General features: G+C 37.3%; 1 protein-coding gene across 2 annotated transcripts in view; it reads right to left on the reverse strand.

The window, feature by feature from the left end:
* Positions 1 to 557: 557 nt before the first annotated feature.
* Positions 558 to 26,197, reverse strand: part of LOC131157199 (peptide deformylase 1A, chloroplastic) — a 36,194-nt gene continuing 10,554 nt past the window's right edge. The window contains exons 2-4 of one of the 2 annotated variants that reach the window (XM_058111175.1): positions 2,552 to 2,641; positions 2,385 to 2,452; positions 558 to 989 (exon numbers count right to left, since the gene is read on the reverse strand). In XM_058111175.1, the coding sequence (XP_057967158.1) occupies positions 746 to 989; positions 2,385 to 2,452; positions 2,552 to 2,641 (402 nt within the window). In that variant the 3' untranslated portion in view covers positions 558 to 745. The remainder of the gene's footprint in view (positions 990 to 2,384; positions 2,453 to 2,551; positions 2,642 to 26,197) is intronic. The other variant, XM_058111176.1, reaches the window with a different exon arrangement.

Below are 26,197 nucleotides of genomic sequence, written 5' to 3' on the forward strand. Positions count from 1 at the left end.
GGCTCAGATGAGGTCGAAGTGGTAGACCATAATGATATTATGAAGACAAAAGACGTTCCTTTGATGGCAAAGCTATCGGTGGGGGATATTGGGGGCACTGCCCCCAAACAACGGAGTCCGAGACTGTATGACCTATCTAATGTGAACGGTGGGCACAGTAGGTGAGCGACAACTACGAGTATGAACGGCAACCGCAATTGGTGAATGACAACCACCAGTGTAAACAATGACCATGGCAGGTGAGCCACCGCCAAGATTGGTGAATGACAGTCACCAGTGTGAACGGTGACCATGATAGGTGAGCCACCGCCACCTACCGTGATAGGTGAGCCGCCCATGTGTTTCTTCCACAGACCAAAGACTATAATTAAACCCCACCCCCCCCCCCCTGGGGGCTCTCCAATCGAAGCAAAACACACATTTCAACTGCAAGTTGTGTCCTCTTTTGTTTTTTATATTTGTTATCCTTTCGCCCTTGAAACTCATCTATTGAGTGTATAATTGGACAGATTGTTGTCCGATTGTTGTAATAAAACTTTATGTTGTCTCTTCAATCGTTTGTTCAAAGCAAATCTTGGTATTGCTAATAGTGGGTTTTGAAACCCACTCAAATATCCATTAATTTCAAAACTTTCTTACATCTCATTAACAGATACAGGAATAGAGAAAAAATGAATACAAAACTCCCAGCAATTTTGAAGAAAAGAATGCCAACTTCCAATATGTTCAAATGCTGCAAGAAGAATTACCCTTGAACACCAAGCTTTGGGCATCCAACGGCAAGTGGTAAGTCCAAGTTCTTCACGGTTCGAAATGTTCTTGGAACCATCTTGTCAACATAGACAACTCCATCCAAATGATCACACTCATGCTGTAATATGCGTGCTTGCCAGCCTGAAGCATCTACTTTGATGGGCTTACCATCACGACCCAAACCTGTAACCTCAACCTCAAGGGATCGCTCCACCACCGCTCTGAATCCACCAACACTGCAAAAATAATGCAGATAAAATTTGTACTTAAAAAATAATAGAAGCATCTATAATTGACCATAAACACAATTGATAGAATAAGCACAATTGATAATTGCTTCACTAATGATTCATTACCATATGGAACACAACTCGTGCAATTTCAACAACAGAGTAGAAGCTAGACTTGCCTCTCCACCCACACATTTAATAGCATGTAAAGACCCAATGGACATGAAACCATTCCATTTTTCTAGCCAGTTTTGCAAGATGCAAGTCTATTCACTAGAACGGACTCAATAATTAAGAGGAATGACGATGGACCAGAAAATACTACAAAGAATGCAAAAGTAATTTCTTTGGATGCTGGAAAAAATTCTATGATGTGATGAAAGAGGGATTTTTAAGTGATATGTTAAGACAAGATGAACCAACCTCATATTGTACCCAAAATAAATGCCATTATGAGATCATGTCGTTCAGCAATGTCCGTTTTGCAAAATTTATTACCCAAGCAGCACAAGTGATTTTTCAGTATCTGTCTCTAAATAAAATTGAATATCAATTTCTCCTGCTTATGTCAAATGGTTTAAATGTTTTACTAGAGCTCCTTTTCAGCTTTTGGTCATTTTCTCCCCAATGGGGAGTATGCTGTACCTATAAAATAAAATGAGAACTCAAAATTATAAAATTTTTACAATCCTTTCAGCTGCTGACAACCTGAATTTTCTGAAGTAATCCAGCTACTTGAGTTAAAATTGAGCACAAAAGAGGGAAGAAAAAAAAAATAGATTTGAATTACCAAAAGAGAAATTACTGTTGCAAAGTGCAAAGCTTTGGCATTAACAATATCAGTGTTAAGGTCCATATTATCAGAATAAGTTTAAAAAACTAAACATACAAAGTCACTATATCTTTTCAAAATGAAACAAAAAATATAGAATGAACAAATTGTGCTGCTAACTAAGTTTCATCTAAAAAATTTAAATGAAATATTGACGCTGCGTTTGGGAGCATAGATTTCGGACCTCAGATTTGGATTTGAGTGGACTTAATAAATTTCAATATAATTTTATATTACATCTCATCCAAATCCAATACAACTTCAAATCCAAAGTCATTCCAAATATAGGGTGAATGCATTCACTCTTTTTAATTAAACCCATCTTTTAGATGTCATTGCTAGAGAGCTAAAACCTCAGAATTTAGAAAGTACCAAGTATAATCTAGCTACTTTATCTGGTGTTAGAGATAAAACTGATGGCTGACCTAGGTACTAATGTTAATAATCACTGGATCAAGTTTCAACACCATATGGCATAGAAGGAATATTGGATTAATAAAGACACACAGATTACTGTACTTCATACTTAAGAAGAATTCCATGTTAAAAAGATATTAGCCACATCTTACCTCAAACACCCTTCAAAAAATAGTGCTGTTTTGTTGCCCTTTCTTCTAAGCTTTGGATTCAGAATCACCTGCATTAGAAGAATTGTTAAATTGTATTATTATAATAAAATGTTTATCATATAGCAATACATCATTTATACTTTGTCCTTTCCCATGTATTATCATACCAGAAGATCAAAAGGACGTCTATCTTGTGCTTCAGTCTCTTTTTTTGGTGCATAACTAATATACTCTTTTGTATCTTCCAAAACAATTATCTGCACTCATGAAAAATTGATAACCTGGTACTTAGCTGCTAATATAAGGTTCCCCTTTTTTCTAAGAAGAGATTTAATAAAAAAAGAAGCATGTATGTGGAGGAAAATTAGAAAAAGGTAAAAATCCTTCCAATCTCTCTGCATATCGGTCAAAGACACTCCTACCAAATATCCAGCAGTAGCTGACCAAAATATGAGAAAACTGCCCTACAACATCAGTTTAGGAAATTGCCTGCCCCCAAGTTCTCGCATTTTGTTCCAACCAAATACATAAACCACTGCAGAAGGAGCACAAAGACAAAGAATCCAATAATCTTTGAGCATTTGGAACAAACTTGCCATTGAGGAGAGGAGATGAGAATATAGTCACTAGAGAAATTAAATAAACAAACAAAACATTAATCATACACAAAACATACAGAAAATTTTCTTCATGAAAATCCAACTTGACATATTGAATTGCCTGTTCTTTAAAGAGAAAAAATATGATGCTAATATCATAGCTTGCGCAACTACATTATGAGTTTTAAAAGCAATCTGCACTCTTCACATCCTCTAAAAGTTGGGTTAATCATTTTTTCTCTTACCTCCATGCAAGTCCTGATAAGTGTAATCATCATGTAGCCTATTAGCCATTAATGTTAGTTAAATCACCCTTACTCACTAGTGTGCTACCTTGTCTATATTACCAGTGTCCAAACCATCCCAATTGCCTTGCCTTCATTTTATCTTTTACAAGGGCTACTCTTAGTCTACTATAGATGTGTTCATTTCTTGCTTATCCTTTTTTTCTTTTTTTTTCTGATAACAAAATTTTCAGTAAAACAAGAACAAGAACAATTAAGAGGAGGATGATAAGGTGTCCTCCATAAGAACAAAAACAGAAGTTAAAAATGCAAAATATTTGCATCAATGCTGCCTTCCAGTTCCTAATATCGGATAGTGAGAGACCCTCAAAAACACCAAAAAAGTGAGCTCAAAAAGGAAGCAAAAAACGTAGCTTTCGCCCACATTAAACTCAGGGGAGTTTTCTGGTCTTGAAAATCCTAACATTCCTTTCAAGCGAAGGTGTCCACGACGTAGCAAAAACTGCACAATTCCAAAACTTCTATTTTTTCTGTTAATTTCAAAACCCCAAAACTGCACCGCTATAAATTCATGAATAGTCTGCAGTGCCACTCAAACCCCGTCAAAGCAGGAGAACAGGTGGTTCCATAAAAAACTTGCCACCCCAAAATGCAAAAATAAATGGCAATTGATCTCATTCTCCTCATGACACATCATGCATACATCTGGCCTGAGAGCCTAGTGAGGCCTCCTAGTCTGAAGTAAGTCATTCGTGTTAACCCTATAGAGAACCAAAGCCCAAATGAAAGCCTGAATCTTAAAAAAGACTACAGCCTTCCACACAAATTCATCCAAATGCAATGAGCTGGGATTTAGATAATTTGTAAGGCAGATGAAAAAATATTTTGAAGAAAAAGACCCTTAGGAGTCCCCAACCCAAAGCCTAGCATTACCCCCTCCCATTAGGATTGAAAGAATTTAGAACACCCAACACGCAGTTAAGTTCATCTACCTCTCTTTTGTTGGAACTCCTGAAAAAGTTTGTCCCATGACACAAAAACCCCTTAGAAGAAAAAAAATTTTGAAATAGGTGCATTGCGGATGGAAGATAATCTATACCAACAAGGCACTAAAAATTCCAACAAAGACTCACCTGCACAAATATCCTCCCATAAACAAACCCTATCAGCAATGCCAACAGTGAAACAAATGAAGGGAAAAAAATAACGTAACCCCTGAAACAAATTTCCAAGGGCTCGCATGAGTAACAATGCCACCCCCCCTAGTATCCCACCCATTCCTATCAATGCCATACTTGCTCTTAATTACCTTGAGACAGAAGGAGTAAGACTCTAAGGGGAATCTCCATGACCATTTTGCCTATTAAGGTAATGTTCTTAGAAACCACATTACTGAGGCTCACCCCCACCCCCTGACTTTGGTCTCCTGACCACCTCGCAGCTAGCAAGGTTATCCTTTTTGTCCTCCACATAACTGGACCACAAGAAATCTTTCATAAGCTTCTCCAAGCACCCAACCACTTTCATGGGATTTTAAATAAAGATAAAAAATAAATGAATGAGAATATTAGAAAGAAAAGGATTAATGAGGGTAATCTTACCTCCCAAGGAGTGATAAGCCTCCTTCCACCCCTCCAATGTTTCCCCTACCGTTTCAGTCACTGGGTTCCAGAAAGACAAAAGGGTCACCCCAAGAGGAAGGCCAAGAAAAGAGATGGGCCAGGCCAATATAATGCACCCTGCTAGAGATCTAAAACCTTCTATTTCCCTATTACTCAAATTAATGCCTACTAATCCCCACTCTTAGCCAAATTTATTTTCAAACCTGAAATATTTATAAAAATGCTAAGGTAAGGACCTCACGAAATTTCTCCATACTATTTTTTTAGTAGAAAATAGTATCATCCACGAATTGAAAATGAGACACCTTCACCTCCTCCCTACCAACTACCAAAGCCCTAATCACACCTAGATCCTGAGCACAAAGCACAAGCCTACTCAAACCATCCATCACCAATGTAAACAAGAAAGTAGATAACGAATCCCTTCGTCAAAAACCCTTGGAAACCCCAAAGCAATCCCTGGGCTGACTGTTGACAGTCACCGACATATTGGCTGAACTAAGGCATCCTCTAAGTACATTTATGCCATAAAGTCCCAGAACCCCTTTTAACCAACACCTTATCCAAGAAACCCCAATTGGCCATGTCATAAGCTTTCTCGAAGTCAAATTTAAAGATAATGCCCTTTTTATCTTTCCTCTTAATGTCATCAACAAACCATTAGCTACCAAGATTGCATCTAAAATTTGTCTCAGACAAAACTAGGCTAGGCCCAAGAAATGGTTCCCCAAACACCTCCTTGAGTCTCCTTAACATGACCTTAGTGAGGATCTTCTAGATGCTAGTAACTAGAGGGCCTCAAATCCTTTGCTTTCCTAGACCTCTCCTTTTTAAGAATGAGAGCAATGAAAGTACAGTTAATGCTCTTATACAATACACAATGCTCTATTCCTATGAAATTCCCAAAATATCTCATCGCATCATCTTTCAACCATGGTTTTAAATAAAGGTCGCGACCGTTACGTAATGCCGTTACGTAAAGGTTTTTTGGGTTACTGATACCGTTAGACACCGTGAAATCGGTGGGAAGAAAAATCACGGCCGTAGCGGCCGTTACGGACCGCGACCGTTACGTAAAGGCCGCTACGGCCATTACGTAACCGCTACAGGACTGTTACACCAAAAAAATATTTTATTTTTTACTTTTTTTTCTCACTTTTTCTCTCTCTTTCATATATCATTCTCAATATACCAAGTCGCAAGAAGGGGAAAAGATTATAATGAGGATGACAATGATGCAAAATTTACTATTTCTTTAAATACTCACAATAGATGCATTAATTAACAATTTCAAAACACTAACTTGTTAGGAAATTTTTTTTTTTAATAATATTAGTAATGTGATATTTATGTTCTTTATTTTTCAACTTCAACCTTCTTTCTTTTCTAGCTATTTTATATTTATATTATTCGTATGTCTTATGTGTCTAATAGATTAATGGAGTGTATAATGTATTTTATTTTATTAATTCATTTAGCACACATAAGAATTTATCACAGATAAGAACAATGAGAAGTATAAATACGCGCACACGTGTAATTTTCTATCAATGATGGTTTAAAACAAATGTAAACTTGTTGCCCTTACCAAATAACTTAGTTACTCGAACTAAAGGGTCCAAAATACACTAAAACCCTTTCTAAGAATGGCTAAAAGTTTAAAACATGCAAGTACGCTAATATGCACAAGGTTGTGCGTGCTTCAAAAAAATTCACGGCCGTTACACCCGCTTCCCGTTATGTAACATCCGCTACTCTTGCTTCCCGTTACACCCGTTACCGTTACGTTACGCTACCTGCTACCGCGATTTAAAACCATGCTTTCAACACTTCCCAGCTGTTTTGCAAAAAAGCAATAGAGAAATTGTCTGGTCCCAGAGCTTTGTCCCTATCCATATCAAACACAGCCCTTCTGATCTCCAAATCGCCTTTCTAACCAATTAGCAGTCTCTTCCCTAGTGGGTTTCCAATTGAGCCCCTCCAAGTCACCCTATTCTTGCAATCGTCAGTGTAAAGCATTTTATAGAAATTAGTAATCCCCAAACCAATCTGCATTGATCCGTCACCACTTCTTCCTGAATCTAAGTCCAACTCTTAATTAAGCTCTTCCTTGTCTTCCCATTAGCTACCCTATGAAACAATCTAGAACTGCAATCCCCTTAGCCCAATGAAACCTAGAATTTTTACACCAACTCTTTCTTCCCTTAACAAAAGCAATTCCAACTCATTACAAAGGTGACCTCTTTTCTGTATCTTCCTCTCTGAACAAACCACACTCCTCTAGTCTGTTCAACCCTATCAAATCATTCAAAATGCTATTTTTCCGCTCCCAGTCTTTCCAACCGTAGTTTGATATCACTTCTTTTCTTGCTTTATCTTTTAGAACTCAGCCCATCATCCATTTTAACATTCTCATTACAATCACACTTTCTGTAAATTTTACTTCCTAAGCAAGGCCTTATCTTTGAAAAGATTAAATAAATTGAACAAATTAAGGTGGACTAATAAGATATTCTGAATTGTCTTTAAAAAGATTTTCTTTGCTAGTAAAGGGCACGCATATTTCTGCCAATCACTCATTATTTTAATTTGGGAATTTTTTTCGGAAGAAATGAAAAGACAGTGTATGTTCATTCGCGCAGATTATTTATTCAATCGCAATATTTGCTTGTCTCAAAGCAGAAAAAATGTTTGTTTTGTGGAGTATGATTTATTAAATGGAAAATAGGTTTAATGTACAATAGCCTGTGTGCAAGCACATGCATACACATGCATGGCTAGAGATTATGCAAATACATGGTATTGGTTTTTGGAAAAACTGAAATAGAATACTTCATTTTGTGAGTAGATGTTAGTATTGAATCATTTAAAATTCCATTTGAAGTTTTTTTTTTTTTTTTTTTAAGTGCAAAGCACACAAAAAATGTCTAAAAAGTTAAAAGGTATGTTCGAATTTTTGTAGCTAAAAATTGATCATGTGGTTTAACACAAATAGTTTATCTTCTTTTTTCCTTTTTTTTGTTTTTTAAAGAAATGGTTCATCAATAAATCTCTTTGTTGCTTAGGTTTGAATTTGAAACAAGACCGCATGCATAGCACAGGATATTGCTTGCTCATACAATATGGCTGATCTTACACCGATCCTATAAAATTTCCTGTTCAAGTTTAAATGTAATTTGATGGTCAAGTAGTATCAAGGTGACTTGTCCATTTTAGCCAACTTGATTTAATTCTATGCATCACATATTCTTCAATTTTCGCCTCTACTTGCATCAGCAATCCTAGGTAATAGAATGTAATGCTCCTAGGTATTTTTTAACCAACAAATTCAACTTCTCTTTTCATTATTTTTTGATTGGAAACAAAGAATTGTATCAAAGAAAGAAAGGAGTACAGTCAAGAAAAAAATAAAAAGGGAAAAAAGGAACAGGAAGCAAAAGATATCCTCCCATTCAACTTTTTCTTCATTTTCCCATCTAGAATTAGGAAAATTGCAATTGACATTATCTATTTTACTTTTATGTATCATGAAACCATTAGGATCTGTTTGGTTAAATATACAAAAAGGAGCTTCTGTATTGTTGTTTTAAATGAAAACAAGGGATTGTATCATGTATTTTTACACACAAAAACACAATTGGTTAATTATTTTTGAAATTGTTCCTACAAATGAAAACACGAACGTTGTTTGGTTAAGGTTGATCTAAGTGCCAATTTGTTAATAAAATAACGATAACAATAATAATAATAATAAAATTATTATTATTATTATTAAAGAGTGCATTATAATCCACACCTTGTATTTTCATTGTATTTGGAAGAAATGTGTTCCAAAACCCAGGAAACACCTTAAATTTGTTACCTAAAAACCTGTATTTTCTCAGATAGGTTTCCAGAAATGATCTTTTGAAAACTTTAACCACATGAATTTTATGTACTCTTTATATCCTGCGTTTCCAGATACAAGAACCACGAGTGTTTTCCAAAACTAATATTATTTTAATCAAAATTCTTTAAAAATAATTTAATCTCGTAGGACCACCTGCAAGATTTGCATGGGTCAAAGTGGCAACTAAATCTCACTAGTTGAAGTTGGGAGATTTGCCAACTAAATCTTGCTGTTTGAAGTTTGGAGATTTGCTTCTTGTTTGGCAACACAGCATTTCAGGCTGTTACAGGCTAGCAGCTTTGTCCATGGCTTTGGCGACAGCGATGCTGCCATACTTTGGTGGGTGGAGAAGGTATGCAATGTGTAGAAACAGGGATGGGTAGGGCTGGAGACCATGGCGATAGCAACCTTGGAGACAAGGTCATAGACACTGGGGACGTTGCGGCCAGCAAGGATTTCAAGCCAGAGAGGAGCACAGGAGCAAAATTCTCCAGAAGCCTTGAAGGAGACACCGGAGCCACCAAAGCTACAGCTTCCTTCTGGCAATTGCAAGGCTGGAGGAAGAGTTTGGGTACATTCTTGTCCAGAACAACAAGTCTTTGAGCCTAAGCACATGTCTTTCCGTTCAAGTGAAGTGGACATTACAGATAAGGGCTTGATTGTCTCTTTTGAGGATGATTTGGTGGACATGAGAGAGTCTGTCAATAGAGGCTCACAGGAATTCACCATTGATTTGTTCCTGCCAGATGTGATGCCTGAACTCAAATACATTGTAAATTTGATGTTTGTTTCCACTTTCCAATTATGATCAGGAATGCTCTCAGGCTTTTATTTGTGTACAAAAAGGTGCCTTGAGTGAGTGCCTCTACATTCTTGAGATGGAGAAGTGGAGCATTGAAGATGTCCGGGGATGGAGTGGGCTAGTTTAAATTCTAAGATTAAGAGATGAGTGCGGGCTATGAAGATTTTCGTGCGAGTCTATCTTGTTAGCAAGAAATGGCTCATTGACCAGATTTTTGGGGAGCTAGGATCAGTTAACTCTGTTTCATTGAGGCATCAAAGTCTTCAATGCTGCAGCTTCTGAATTTGGGGAGGCTACAGCTCTGAATTTTGCTCCTGCGCTCCTCCTCTCTGGCTTGAAATCCTCGCCGACCGCATCATCCCCAGTGTCTGTAACCTCGTCTCTGAGGTTGCCATTGCCATGGCGCCAACCCATCCCCATCTCCACATGTCACCTACCTTCTCTGGACCTTAAACTACAACAGCATCATGGTTGCCAAACCCATGGACAAATAGCCACTGGCCTACAACAACCCAAAATGCTGTGTTGACAAACAAGAAGCAAATCTCCGAACTTCAACCAGCAAGATTTCATTGGCAAATCTCCCAACTTCAACCAGCCAGATTTAACCTTTGACCCATGCAAATCTCACAAGATGGTCCAGCAAGATTTAATAAAAATCGCTGCCCCATCCAGGGAGATTTGAAAACATGTCATTTCAGTAAAATAAAAAAATAAAAAAAAATCTGGAACACATTATCATTAAATAGTTTCTATTAAAATAGTATATTTGAAAAACATTCCAAAAACCTGTATCTGAAACCTTAACCAAACGGGACAAAGATTCTAAAACTTTTCTACATTGTTCTAACTTAGATTACAGCCCTTTTTATAGTTTCATCAGCAAGAAAATATAATTCGCAAAAGATGTACACCCTAAAACCACATCTTAAATATGTAAGTTCATTCATGAGCAGTAAAAAATTGTACGGATTCCAATGAGAACCATAATATACAAATATTGTGATTGGAAAATTTGTAGTTTCCTCTCATATAGGTCTAACATTGGCCATGCACATATTCTTTACGACCTCTACATACCTACTACATACTCCTTTCTTTTCTAAAACCTACCATAGAACGTCCTTAGATATCTTATTATGATGTTTTTCTAAGCCAATTAAAAAAATTTAGAGTGCTAATCCCTCTTTAATTTTCTAATTCCTTGATTTCTAGTCTTCTTCTTAAATTACTGTTTCCTAAATTTTTGTTGTATGACCCAAAAGTTTAATTTTGCAATAGTATTAAAAATTTAAATCTCTTATTTTATCAGTAAAGAAGTAAATAGTAGCATTAAAGAGCATCAAAGTGGTGCCGCACCATGTACAAAAACAATTCACATGACTGAAAAATTAACTAGCTCTAACAGGGACTGTATGTTAACATATTAACATGATAACTCAGAAAACCAAAAATTCAAAATTTTCAATCATTTGCCCTTTTAGTTTCACCAAGGAAAATGGACTCTTCCTATCCTTCAATATATTCTTATTTATTTCCCTTCCACACATGACACAACCCAAAATTTAGGGAGAAGGATTAAGCTAACAATTTTCCAGTTTCTGTACACTTTACACCCAAGTCCCAACCAAGCCCACAGCACCCTATCCTAGAAACCCATTCAGCAATCACCCACAAGAGACCCAAGATACCGAGAGTCGCATCCCAAAACTCTTTAGTCATCATAACTAAGAAGAAGACTATTTAACACAGTTTCAGGCTTTCAGCCTAAAATACTTGTTCACCAGAAATTTTCCCCTCTTTTGAAGATTGCCTAGGGTCAAAATTTTCTCCCGGCCTGCTTCCAAAGCCAAGAAAGTTACCTCGTACTTCGCAAGGCCTCCAGGCTTCCAAACTGCCTTCCAAGGGAAGTCTGGCTGCCCATTGATCCTGCCTTTCTTTGCTGCCTCTTTATAATATGGATCTACTTTAAACCTTTCCTTTCAAAACAGCCTCCATCTAACTTCATCATTCATCCTCCCTATTTGCATCAGCCATATTCTTATACAAGAGTATAGAAATTCGAGAAAGATTCTACCTCCTAATCTTCGGGTTTCTTTTGAGAAGTCACTTTCACCACCACTTCATGATCTATCTATAATCGTGTTCATAATAATAGTAATAATAAAAAAACAAGAACAACAACCAGCTCAAGTCCCACTATGCAGGTCGGCTATATGAATCCTTTTCCACCAATTCACACAATTGAGTGTGTTTTCCTATACTAACTAACAGCTGTTAAACCCTTCCTCACTACCTCGTTCCAAGTTAATTTAGGTATATCCTTACCTCTTCTAGTACCAACTATGGGTGTACTCAGTTTTTTCCGGTTCGGGTTTACAAAACAACGAACCAAAGCATATCGGTTCCCATATTTGAAAACCGTTACCAAGCCGTAAACCGACAGTTCGGTTTAAAATAAATAACGGTTCTTCGGTCCGGCTTTCGGTTAGTAACCAAAATAAATCTTCCCAAAATATTATTACTTAGGCCCAATTTAGAATTGTTAAATGGGCATTAATTTGAGCGGGCCAAGCATGTGAATCAGTTTTCATGCATCCCAAGTGGAATGCAGATGAGGGGGAGAGGAAGTCTGACTTTATAGGTGGTGAAGGTTCCAGCAAAAGTAATGGCCAGCTGATGTGGGACGAGGGAATTAGGGGGAATGGTGAAGGGTGAACGCTAGGACTGGGTCACTGAGCAATGGCTGGGCTTTTGGGGGTGGAGGGGGAGGGGGAGGGGTGTGGTATTGTTGGCCTAACAAGGCTTAATCTCATTTTGATAATGACAAACCAAGGCATCTAATTGTGCCATTAAGTGTGTTACAAGTATTAAGATCTTAAAGCACAATGAAAATGTAAAATGGAAAGCCATGAAACATACACGACAATTATATATGGCTGTTGACATAAAGCTTATATGAAGATCAAGCTTAAAGACATGAAGACGTGAATTTTTGATTATGTAATTTCAATTAGGAATTCATGTAAGTACGCCTCATTTGAATTTTGTTACGAAGCTCTTAGGTTACTTAATTGGATCCTAGATACCTTTTAAATTCTTGGAAAATATTTTTACAAGTCCAAAAATTATTTCAAAAGGTTAAAACCCTTTTTGGAATGAAAAATATAAAGGAATATGTATTTCAGGGTTTTCAGGCACCTGAGGCAATGTGCTCAGTCAACCGAAAGCAGAGTTTGAACACTAGTCTAGCATCAGGGAGTTCAGGCGACCAAATGGCTACTGCCATTTCTAAGTTCCACACACAGTTGGTTCAGGCGACCCAACCTCAGGAATCAGTCAACCGAATGACTCTATTCGGGTGACCAAACCTTAGAGTTCAGTCAACCAAATGGCTACTGTCAATTTTGAAATTCCTTATTTAATTGGTTCAAGCAACCGAACATTCAGTTCAGTCGACCAAAGCGCTCACGATAAGTTTTGCAACTGCAAAAAATCTTTGAGATTTCCAAATATTAAGTCATTAAAACACGCACAACTATAATTCAAAAGAAGATATAAATAGATAACCCTAAACGTGTTTTAGACAAGAGATTACACAAATTATTGAACATCAATTGTGATTAGTGCTGTTCTTGCTGAAAGCCTTTATGTGTTCATATTTTCAAGCTTATTGCTTTTCAAAAATCAGAAAACCTTAGCTTAACACTTCAAGCTTCGTTGCAATCTTCTTCTAAGAGTGTATTAGAGCTTTGATTGTGTACGTATCTACTCTATTCGGAGAGTTTCTATTTGTACAACTCTACTGTTACTACTTCTTTGTATCCTAACAGTTCTGGAATTGAATCGTTGAACAAGCAAAAGGAGATTTTTGCTTGAGAGGTTTCTCCACCTATTGAAGGAGAGAGGCGACTATGCCTAGTGAAGGAGTGAGGCTACTCCGCGCCTAAGTAAAGAAGAGAGGTAACTCCACCTAAGTAAAGGAGAGAGGCAACTCTGCTTATTGAATGAGGGTTTGTAAAAGGCTTCTCCGCCTACTAAAAGAGAGAGGCTTCTCCGCCTATGTAGGCACTAATCGCTGAACCTCGTAAAAATTCGGTATCACTCTCTTCCCTAACTCTTTCATGTTTAAACAAATATTTATATTGATGTTGATCCGCTGTGAATGTTGTTAATATTGTGTAGTTAAGAATATTTATATTAATATTAATTTTCTGTGAATAGTGTTAATATTGTGTAGTTTGAACACTTGTTGAATCGTAGCAGAAACTTGTTTATATTCAAAACATACATATATTGATAATTTAATACAATTATTTGCTAAGAATACTGCGGTTATTAAGAGGTTAGAGTACCCGTGAAAATCATAATAGTTAAGATTAATTAAGCTTCTGCACATAATTTTTAAATACCCAATTCACCCCTCCCCCCTCTTGGGATCACACCTCGACTTTCAGGATTGTGTGTGTGAGAGTGAAAGTGAGGGTGTAGTGTGTGCCTTAGGCAATGGCTAGGCTTAGGGTCGCCCCCCTGCCGCCGCCGCCGGGTGGGGGGGGGGGGTGTTGTGCGAGAGTGAGAGTATGTGCCTCTCTGCATGCTTCCATGAACATGATTTCAACCAAGGTCCATCCCACATAGGTCATCTATGGGACAAAACCTCTCATCCTCATGCATAAAGGGTTCTAATCCCTCCACCTTTTCTGCCATAATTAAATATTTTTATATATTATTATAATGAATAAAATTTATTAAATAATTGGGGGTAGTAAAATTAATAAATTAAGAGTTATAAGTAGGGCAAAATTTTTAGATAAATACATAATTAGGTTTTTTTCGTTTTTCATTTTTTTTGTGTAATCAAAACCAAAAATCAGGTTTTTAGAATTGTTAAACCGAAACCAAAAAACCGAACTGACATGTTAAAAGGTTCAGTTTCGGTCTGATTTTCGGTTTTCCGGTATTTTTTGTACACCCCTAGTACCAGCAACAATAACCAGCTTGCTCCTCCTCACTAGTGCCTTACTTGGCTTGAGTTTCAAAGATTGATATTGTCATTATCATTATCATATGCATTTCAAATAATTTGTTGGCTTAAAAAGCCTCCAAATTCTAATCCTTGCACTCTCATTAAAAGCTAAATAGTATCTTATTCACTCTCTAAAGCTTGGCTCTACCCTCCCAAACACCAAAAACCTTGCAAAATAATTATTTAAGGGAAAAAAAAAAAGAAGCTAAACACAAGAGTCTCCACAGTAAATTGAAAATCATTTTTATTTGGGATATATCTTTTTCTAATAGATTATTTATTCAATTGCAATTATTTGATAGTCATAAAGAAGAAAAAAAAGCTTATATGTGGATTATGATTTATTAAATGGTAAGTAGGTTTGACTTGCAATATCTCGCACATAATTGTATGCATACACATGCATGGTTAGATTATGCAAATGCATGTTATTGGTTTTTGGAAATTCTGAAATAGAATACTGCACTTCGTGAGTGAATCTTGACACAAACTGAGAAACACTTTGTAGAAGAATTTTCTTAATTCATACGAATAATACACAAAACGTTAGCTATATACATCAACCCTAGCAGTAGAGAAAGGAAAATTAACTAGTTTATATCAGATCCCATGATTTATGGGATATTCTAAAAAAATAGGAAACTAACCAAATCAGCATAATTATAGGAATACAGGCTGTTACAAAATTTCCTTAAATAGCTAACTATACACGTATAGAATACAAGTCATTAAACACATTTTCCCACACTCCCCCTCAAGCTGACGAATAGGTATTTTCCATTCCCAACTTGGATACAATACTCTGAAACACTGAATTACTTAACCCCTTGGTAAGTGCATCAGCAAGTTGGCCATGTGTAGACACATAAGGTGTACAAATCAATCCACTCTCCAACTTTTCTTCGATGAAGTGTCTAACAATTTCAATGTGCTTTGTTCAATCATGCTATACCAGATTATGAGCTATGTTGATTGCGGACTTATTATCACAATAGTCTCATCATACTATCCCACTTAATCTTCATGTCTTCTAAGATAATCTTCAACCAAAGTAGTTCACATACACCCTAAGCCATTGCTCATAATTCTGCCTCCGCACTAGACCGAGCCACCACATTTTGTTTCTTACTCCTCCACATCACAAGATTTCCACTAAGAAAGGTGCAATATCCAGAGGTCGATCTCCTGTCCACAATCGACCCAGCATAATTGACATTCGTGTATACCTCAAGAACCAAGCTTCCGTTCCTTTTAAACAAAATACCTTTTCCTAGTGTCCCTTTGAGGTATTGTAATACTCGGTGAGCTGCCTGCAGATGAACTTCTTTCAGGCTATGCATACATTGACTAATCACACTCACTGCACAAGCTATATCCGGTCGTTTGTAAGACAAATAAATGAGTCTTCCTACCAGGTGTTGGTACATTTCTCTATCTACTACAGCATCCTCCTCTTTTTTTCCAAGTCTAAGGTTAGGATCTATTGGAGTACTTGCTGGATTGCACACTATCTTGCCGGTTTCTTTGAGGAGATCCGTAACATACTTCTACTGAGATATAAAAATGTTGTGTCTAAAGTGAGCCACCTCGATCCCAAGAAAATATTTCAGCCTCCCTAACGCCTTGATCTCAAACTCCTTAGCCAAACACTGACTCAAAATCGGTCGCTCGTTATCATCATCCCCTGTCACTATTATATCATCAACATATATCAAGAGGGCTATGACTCCCTCTGAAGGTGAGTGTTTAACGAACAATGTATGATCCCCTTGGCTTTGTCTATATCCCATGGCCATCATAATTCTTACAAACCTTCCAAACCATGCCCGTGGCAATTGTTTAAGACCGTACAAAGCTTTCTTTAACTTGCACACAGTATAAGCAGCCATATTATTCCCATAACCTAGCGGGACTTCCATATAAATTTCTTAGTCTAGCTCTCCATGCAAAAATGCATTCTTGACATCAAATTGCTGCAAGTCCCAACCATAATTAGCTGCAAGAGACAACAAGATTCTAACAGTGTTCATTTTCGCAACTGGAGCAAAATTCTCTAGGTAGTCAATTCCATAGGTTTGAGTATAACCCTTGGCCACTAACCTTGCCTTGTATCTCTCTATTGATCCATCTACTCTATACTTCACAGTGTAAACCCATTTACACCCCACGAGTATCTTTCCTGCCGGCAATTTCACCAACTCCCAGGTTTTGTTTTTTTCCAATGAATCCATCTCCACATTCATAACTTGTTTCCATTTCTCATTGGATAAGGCCTCAAATAAGGTGGTAGGGATGACAATGGTGTTTAAGCTAACAAGGAAAGATCTATAGGATGGTCAAAAAATTTTGAAGGACGAGAAATGTGAGAGAGGATATAAAGTTTGTTTTGTGCACTCTCTAGTTCCTTTTCTAACAGCAATGGGAAGATCTTGGTCATTAACCTGAGGTTCGGTTCAACTCGCAATGAAGGGTAGTTAGAAATTGTTACCTCATTCTTAGGATCCGAGTTGGTGTCTCAGACTGGCACAGATTCAGGGGCAGCCACCTTCCTCCTTGAAAACACTTTGCCAAATCTCACATTCTCAATAGCAGAATCAATTTTTTTTTGGGGAATTTCGGGCACAGATTTGGACATATGATTTGGCACAGGATTTGGCAGAGTCTCAGACACGAACTCAAACACAGGATTTGGCACAAGGGAACAAGAAACTGGTTTAGATACGGGAATTGACAGCAAATCAAGTAAAACATCACTATCCTCCCTATCCTTATCTTCCATTGTTGAACTCTCACCCTTAAGATAAGGAGTGGTGAAATAGGACTCTTGTTCATTGAAAGTAACATTTGCTGAGACATAGATCTTCCTAGATGGAGGATGATAACATTTATACCCCTTCTGAGTCGAAGAATAACCCACAAAGACGCATTTTAACGCCCTCGGATCTAGCTTTCCCCTACTTTGACTATGAATATGAACAAATGACACGCACCCGTATATCCTAGGGACAAGATTATTTGTAGTGTGTAGGTAAGGATAGAATGTTGAGAGCATTTCCATTGAACTTTTGAATCCCAAGACTCTGGAAGGCAAACAATTTATAAGATGAGCAGTTGTAAGAAATGCTTCCCCCCAAAAGGATTTAGGTGCATTTTTCTGGAACATGAAAGCTTGGGTTGACTCAAGAAGGTGACCATTTTTCCTATATGCTACGCCATTTTGCTGTGGGGTATTGACACAAGATGACTCGTTTACTATCCCTTCCTTTTGAAAGTATGGAGTTAGGACTTGATTGAAATAATCCCTAGCATTATCCAATCTAAACCTTTTGATATCGACCCCAAATTTATTTTTAACCATAGAACAAAAATTTGGGAGAACAGTACTGATATCGGATTTATGTTTGAGCGAGAAAAGCCAAGTAACACGAGTACAATCATCAATGAATGACACAAACCATCGTGCCCTAGAAACATTAGGAACATTAGAAGGACCCCAAATATCACTATAAATGAGATAAAAAGGAATAGAACTTCTTTTATTACTAACTGGAAAAGATACACGTTTGTGTTAAGCAAGTTCACACACTTCACAATGAAAATTCTCAACATTCAAACCTTTAAATAAAGAAGTAAACAGAATTTTAATGACTCTAAATGATGGATGTCCAAGTCAGTGATGGTGAAGCCAAACTTTCTCTTTATTGGACGAAAAATGCTCAAAAACAAAAGAGTGAGATAATTTGCCGTTGGTAATGCTTGACTGACTCAGTGCTTCGAGGTAGTAGAGTCCATCCCGTTTTCTAGCATGTCCAATCATCCTCCCCAAATCCTCGTCTTGAAATACACAATAACGATGAGAAAAACCACATTGCAACGTAAATCTTGAGTGAGTTTTTGAATAGAGACAAGGTTTGTAGATAATCTAGGAACGTGGAGAACATTTTGACATCTCCTACACCTGCTATAGTAGTCAAGGAACCATCGGTTGTGGCTATTTTCCTACTGCTCAGGCATGGCAAATATGTGAAAAAACCATTCAGTGAGTGGGCCATATGGTCGGTAGCTCCTGAGTCCATGGTCCATGACCCAGGAGTTAGCAACGGTTTCACTCAAGACATTTAATCCAATAGAGGTAGGAAACTCGCCTGAATATGCCAATAAGCAAGTACTTGAAGGTTTGTCAAGATTGCCAATAAGAGATCTCACCCTCTCGACCTCTTCTTGGTTGAGACCGCCTAACTCCTGCGGTGCTGCTTCATTTTGTTGTACCGCCGCAACATGAGCCTGACCATTGTTCCTTGGCTGCTCACCTTTCTGTCCCCACTCTTGGCTTGGAGGTTTTCCATGAAGTTTCCAACATTGTTCATGAGTATGTCGTGCCTTCTTACAATAAGTGCACCACAAGTTGTTCTTGTAATCACGGTTATAGGCTTTTGGCTGACTAGGTCTCCCATTTTCAAAAATTGATGCTCGTTCCACATTTGTGACTGAATTATTGCCACCACTAGCCACCATAGCCGAGCTGTCCGTGTTCTGTGGTTCAAGCATTAGACCTCTTCTACACTCCTCGCCTCAAATCAGTGCCACCACCTCATTAAAACACGGAACTTCCTGCTTGCCAAGAATTTGAATCCTCACTTGATCAAATTTTGGATTAAGTCCAACAAGAAAATCATAGACTCTATCTTGCTCGATGAAATACTTTAGAACAGTGGCATCTTCAGGACACTTAGTCTTTATTTCTCTATAATGATCAAGTTCTTGCCACAAAGATTTCAATTGGTTGGCATATTCAATAACAAATTTACTCCCTTGTTTTGCTGCAACCGTCTTCACCTTCACCTCATATACTTGAGCCACATCTCTAGCTTTTGAGTATGTCTGTTGAATCACATCCCAAATATCCTTGGCAGTAGCCGAGAACATACATGTGTCACTAATCTCAAGAATCATAGAATTCCACAGCCACGCCATAATCATGGAATCTTCTTTATCCCATGCTTCAAAATGAGGATCTCCTGGTTTCGGCCCCATATTCATGAGATGCCTGATCTTTCCCTTTCCCTTCAGCATGGCGCGGACAAGTTGAGACCATTTGAGGTAGTTTTTTTCGTTCAGCCTATATGCTGCCTGGATATTTTGCACGGACAATAATCTCTGGGTGATTAAGGCCGATCACTCGAAACGGAAACCACCAGCAATGAAGGCTGGCAAAGGTAGAAATAAGAACGGACACTGCTCTTAGAAATTTCAGCAATGAAGGCTGAACAGAAAAAGTGCAAAAATACTCTGTTTTTGAACTAAAAAACAGGGTAAAACAGGGTACAAAGAAGCAGCAGTATGGTCTCGGTAATGAAGGCCTGTGTTAAGTGGTTTTTAATCCCAGAAAAGAGCTTTAGGCTCTGATACCATGACACAAACTGAGAAACACTTCGTGGAAGAATTTTCTTCATTCATACGAATAATACACAAAACGTTAGCTATAAACATCAACCCTAGCAGCAAAAAAAGGAAAATTAACTAGGTTATATCAGATCCCATGATTTATGGGATATTCTAACAGAATAGGAAACTAACCTAATCAGCCTAATTCTAGGAATACAGGCTGTTACAAAATTTCCTAAAATAGCTAACTATACACGTATAGAATACAAGTCATTAAACACGTTTTCCCACAAATCTAAGTCTTTAATTATATAAAATTGCATTTGAATTTTAAGTTCAAAGCAAATGTGAAACATCTAAAATGTTAAAGAGATATTATTACAATTTTGGTAACTAATAATTAATCATGTCGTTTTAACACAGATAGTTCAATTTTTTACTTGAAATGGTCCCAAAATTAATAAATCTCTTTGTTGCTTAGGTTTGAATTTGATATAAGAGCCCATCAATAGCATGGAATATTGCTTTTCATATAACATGACTGGTCTTATAGCTGTCCCATAAACTTTCCTTTTTAAGTTAAATGTATTTGATGATCGAGTAGCATCCAGGTCACTTTTCAATTCAAGCCAACTTGCTTTAACTCTATGCATCATGTATTCTTCAATTCCCACCTCTACTTGCTTCAACAATCCAAGGTAACAGAATGTGATGCTCGTATGTGTTTCTTAACAAAAAAGTTCAACTTTTCCTGCATTTTCCTTTCTATAAATTACAAAAAGTGCAGCTGATAATTGATATATACTTACTTTTTTATGTATCTTGAAACCCTTAGATTCTAAAGCTTTTCTCCATTGTTCTAACCTAGATTACATGCCTTCAATAATTTGGTCCAAAACCTGTAGGAGGTCTAGGAACTAGTAGTTTGATTTCTAAAAACAATTCTTTAGTAGGCAAATTGTTATGGAGATTCCCCTTAGTATGGTTCCTTATGGCACAAAGTATAAAGAATAAGTATGATACTCATAGGAATGAATGGATACCAAGGGAGTGGAATTCGTTCTCATGCATGCCCTTGGAAAGTTGTCTCTTACGTTTTTGGTTTTTTCTTTCCACTCATTTGTTTTTTCTATTGACGTTGGAAATAGGGTTCGCTTTGGGAAGATATTTGGGTGGGTGAGACTTCGTTGGAATACTTTGTGCCCCAATTGCATAGACTTTCATCTGTGCATGATGCTCCTATTTCTAAATTCCATTCTTCTAAGAGGGGTCTTTTGTCTTGGGACTTCCATTCTTAAAGGAGTCTCAATGAGAAATAGATAGACGAGCTCACTTACCAGTTAAGCGTTCTAAATTCATCAATTCCCAAAACCAGGGAGGATAGTAGCCTTTGGATTGGGGACTCTTCAAGTTCATTCTCTTTAGAGTCTTTTTTTGGTTCATCTAACCAAACCTATTATTCCTAGTCCTTTTCATCTAATTATAGTAGTGAGGAAGGCAGCTGTTCCTTTTAAAATTCAAGCTTTCATATGGACATTGGGTCTCAATAGGGTTAATATATTTACTTGCTTCAGATTAGGAGGCCTTATAATGCTCCCTGACATCTGCTTGATGTGTGGCAAAGAAAGGGAGACTAATTGTCATTTATTCCTACATTGTGAGGTCGCAAGAGCACACTCTAGAATAATTTGCTTTCCAGTGATGATGAGGACTGGGAGGCTTTGAAGATCACTTATGATTTCATATTGGTATAGTTTTGGGGCTTTGGAAGGAAGAGAAAAAAAAAAAAGTACTTGGTTTTGAAGGATTTTTTAGAAGAAGAATAACCATTCTTATTGACTTTCAAGAGACATGATTACAAGATAAAGAATAGAGGAAGACCACCAAATTAGGAAGGCCACAAAATCAACAAATCAAATCAGCAGATCTCTAGGCTAGAAAACAGGAAACTAAAACTACTAGAATATGAAATAGTAATTTCAATTTTTATTCAAAAAAATAGAATTTCCTAATTTATTCCCTAGATATTCGACACCCCCCCCCCCCCTCTCTCAAGTTGGAGCGTAGATAACTATCATGCCCAACTTGCTTACAAAGAGCTCAAAACTAGGTCTGAAAAATCATTTGGTGAAGATATCAACTATTTGTTGAGTAGTAGGAACAAAAGGCATGCAAACAGTTCTACCATCAATCTTCTCTTTTATGAAGTGTCTGTCAATCTCTACATGCTTCGTGTGATCATGTTGTACTGGATTTTGAGCAATACTTATGGCAGCTTTGTTGTCACAATACAACTTTGTTGGCATGTTCACCATCATCCACAACTCTTCAAGAATTCTCTTCAGCCATAGCATCTCACAAACTCCGTAGCCATAACCCTATATTCTGCCTCGGCACTACTCCTTGCAACCACATTTTGTTTCTTGCTTCGCCATGTGACCATATTTCCTTAGACATAAGTACAATATCCTAACATGGATCTCTTGTCAATAACAGAGCCTGCCCAATCTGCATCAGTGTGTGTCTGTATGTTCTACCATGTGGTCTTCTGGAAGAGTAAACCCTAGTCTGGTGTACTTTTTCAAGTATCTGAGAATCCGATAAACTGCTTCAAGATGTTTCTCGTAGGGTGAATGCATACATTGGCTTACCAAACTCACAGCAAAAGCAATATTGAGTCATGTATGTGATAAGTAAATTAACTTTCACACCAACTTTTGATACCGAGTTGTATTCACTAGATCACCTTCCATGTCATCTCCAAGTTTCTGATTGGGATCTATTGGAGTGTTTGCTAGCCTACAACCGCTCATCCCAGTTTCCTTAAAGAGGTCAAGGACATACTTCTGTTGGGAGACAACAATCCCTTTCTTCGACCAACAAACTCCATTCCAAGGAAATAACTCAAAGATCCTATGCCCTTGATCTCAAATGTTGATGAGAGGGAAGTCTTCAATCGGTTCATCTCAAGTACATCATCTCCAGTGAGAATTATATCGTCCACATACACAATTAGTATCGCTATCTTCCCATCCTGTGAATGTCTTATAAACATCGTATGATCACCTTGCCCTTGAGTATAACCCTAACTTTTAACAAACTGAGTGAATTTCTCAAACCAAGCTCTTGGTGACTATTTTAACTCATATAAGGACTTCTTCAGTTTACACATCTTTGTGCCAAACTTTTCACCAAATCCTGGAGGTGCATCCATGTACACTTCTTCCTCCAGGTCTCCATTAAGAAATGCATTTTTTACGTCCAACTATTGCAAAGGCCAGTCATGATTAGCTGCAAGTGACAAAAGAACTCTTACAAAGTTTAGCTTTGCAACTGGGGCGAATGTCTCCAAGTAGTCAATGCCATAGTTGTGAGTGAATCCCTTGGCGACCAGTCAAGCTTTATACCGTTCTAGATACCATCAGATTTATACTTGACTGTAAACAACAATTTGCACCCTACAGTTGTCTTTCCTCTTGGTAGATCAACTAACTCCCACATGCCATTTTTTTCAAGAGCTTTCATCTCCTCGAAGACGGCCTCCTTCCACTCAAGAACTTTCGGAGCATCTTGCACAGTATTAGGAATCTCCATACAAGACAATTGTGAGGTAAAAGCACAAAAAGCAGGCGAGAGATTTTCATATGACACATAATTGGACAATGAATATTGGGTGCAAGACCTCACACTCTTCCGAACAGCAATGGGAAGTTCAGAATCATCGAACTAAAGATTGGAACCAGACTCAGGTTCAAAACTAGAGGGCTCAGAACTTGAAGATGAAATGGACTGAGCATGAGGTAAAGGCTCAATGAGGACATTACCTAGAAGGTTTACGGATTCTGAACAGTGTAAAGGATTGGAAGACCCTTTCTTTCGAGTTGTCCTCTGTCACGAGTAGACAATGTCACATGGTACAAACGCTGCGGTGTTTTTTTTTCTGTTTCTCCTTTGTTATTCACTATAGGATCATGAACATCATGAGATGGCACTGTAGGAAGACATGCCTTTTTAGTATCTAAAAAACTCAACTCACTTTCTTCTGGGTATAATAAAGCTTGGATTATCAGGTTGAATAATCAAAGTTGGAGAAGGATCATTTTGCGAGTCTTTAGTTTGGAAAAAGTCATGAAACACTGTCTTTAGTTTGGAAAAAGTCATGAAACACAACCAACTCTTTGTTTTGGTCCCCCCCCCCCCCCCCCGCCCCTTTTCTTAAAGATGAGGCGAAAAATAGGGATGTAATTCAAAGAATGTAACATCCATGGTAACAAACATTTCTTTTGGAAATGGATGCAAAACATTTATACCCCTTTTGAGTGGGAGCATAACCAACAAACACACCTTTTGTCACTCGGGGTTCAAGTTTTCCTCGATTATGACTACAAATATTAACAAAAGCAGTACAACCAAATATCTTTAGTGGTAAAGAAGAAGAAAGCTGATTTGTTGGATAAAACTTATGAAAAACATCAAAAGGTGTTTCAAAGCTTAAAACCTTATTAGGCATTCTATTTATGAGATATACAGCAGTAAGAACTGTGATGCCCCGATTTTCATACCATTTTTTTTTCATCTCCAGTAAATAATAAATATTAATCCAACACTTGGCACGACACAACTCTAATACCATATCAACACAACCCAACCCGAAGTGGATACCAGGTAAACAGTCATACAAACAGCCATTTAAAATATTTATAAACCATTTAAAATACAAATAACCAGAATTCTAACCATCCATATATATATATATATATATATATATATACACACACACATATCCAACACATCCCCAAAAATCAACCAAAAACTCTAGGGGAAACATACATCCCTAGCTCAAAACACTCACCTTGTCTATCAGGGTACCATCTCCTCTCTATCCCGAAGTTCTATCTCTTGGTCTGTCACGGTTCCCTAAAATATTTAGATATTTGGGTGAGACACATCTCAGTAAGACGGAATAAATTATTTAAAGTGTGTGGTAGTATGAGTTACGTTATATCATAATATACCCATTTCAATGTTAATTCCATTTGATAAAAATATACCAATTATACTCATAATCATATAAATATAAAACATAAGCTTTTATAAGCTTTAATACCATTTTTCAAACTCATTCACATGCAACCCATATTAATCAGCAAAAGTACCTGAGGATAGGGGAGATTACACGCCCATACATGTAGCTCCCCTCTGCTCTGATATCGTTTGTAACCTTACTCGAATAATTCGGGTGAGACTGCAACTGATACTTATCAGGGCACTCACCTTACTCAGTAAGCCCTCAGGTGGAGAGTTTTACTTCGCCCTGATTATTTATGTTATTAAATTCACATTCTTTCATTTCTCATTTCCATTTCACATCTAGCTCATGAGTGTCCTCAGTAACCAATCCATGTGTCGTCTATAACTCATGGCTGCCCTGAGGATATTCTCCATGCCATGCTTCCCCTCATGGTCAAGGTTGTGCGGCCCAAAGGTTGGATCTAAACCGCGGTTGGCCTACCCGGTTAGATCAATATAAGAACTCTACCTGTCCGTCTATAATACGATTGGCCTGCCTATCCCTAGTCTAGACCCAGGGGGCAAAACTACCCTTCTCACTGGTTCAATCGACTGTCATACCACACTCTCCACAAGACCGTGTGGCTACACTAACACCTCACTAGCAACGGTACCGTGCACTTTATCAACAACCGTCCATCATGGTTCTCATTTCCACATTTCGTTATTCACATTTCAGTATTCTCATTGCAGTATTCACATTGCAATATTCACATTCCAATATTCACATTTCAACATTCACATTGCAGTATTCACATTGCAATATTCACCTTTTTATATTCACATTTCAGTATTCACAATTCAACATTCACATTGCAGTATTCACATTGCAATATTCACATTTTCATATTCACTTTCAATATTCATATCTCATCTCATAATAAATAGTATATATCACATTTCAATATTCTCATCATTTTCTGTTTCTTTCTCATCTTTTCAATACACATTTCATTCTCATAATGGTATATATATCTCATTTCGCGAATTTCCACATTTCTCAATAAAACATATCATCATTTCATATTTCCCCATTTATCATAGAAAACATTTCTATATTCATATTTCATATTCCATCACTTCCCAGTAAAATACATGTTGATAAAACATAATTCATCATTTCATATATTCAAATCACAAAACATCACAATTCAGTATTACTTATATGCCACACA

The sequence above is a fragment of the Malania oleifera genome, chromosome 6 (assembly GCF_029873635.1).
Source record: "Malania oleifera isolate guangnan ecotype guangnan chromosome 6, ASM2987363v1, whole genome shotgun sequence".
Taxonomy (NCBI): Eukaryota; Viridiplantae; Streptophyta; class Magnoliopsida; order Santalales; family Ximeniaceae; genus Malania; species Malania oleifera.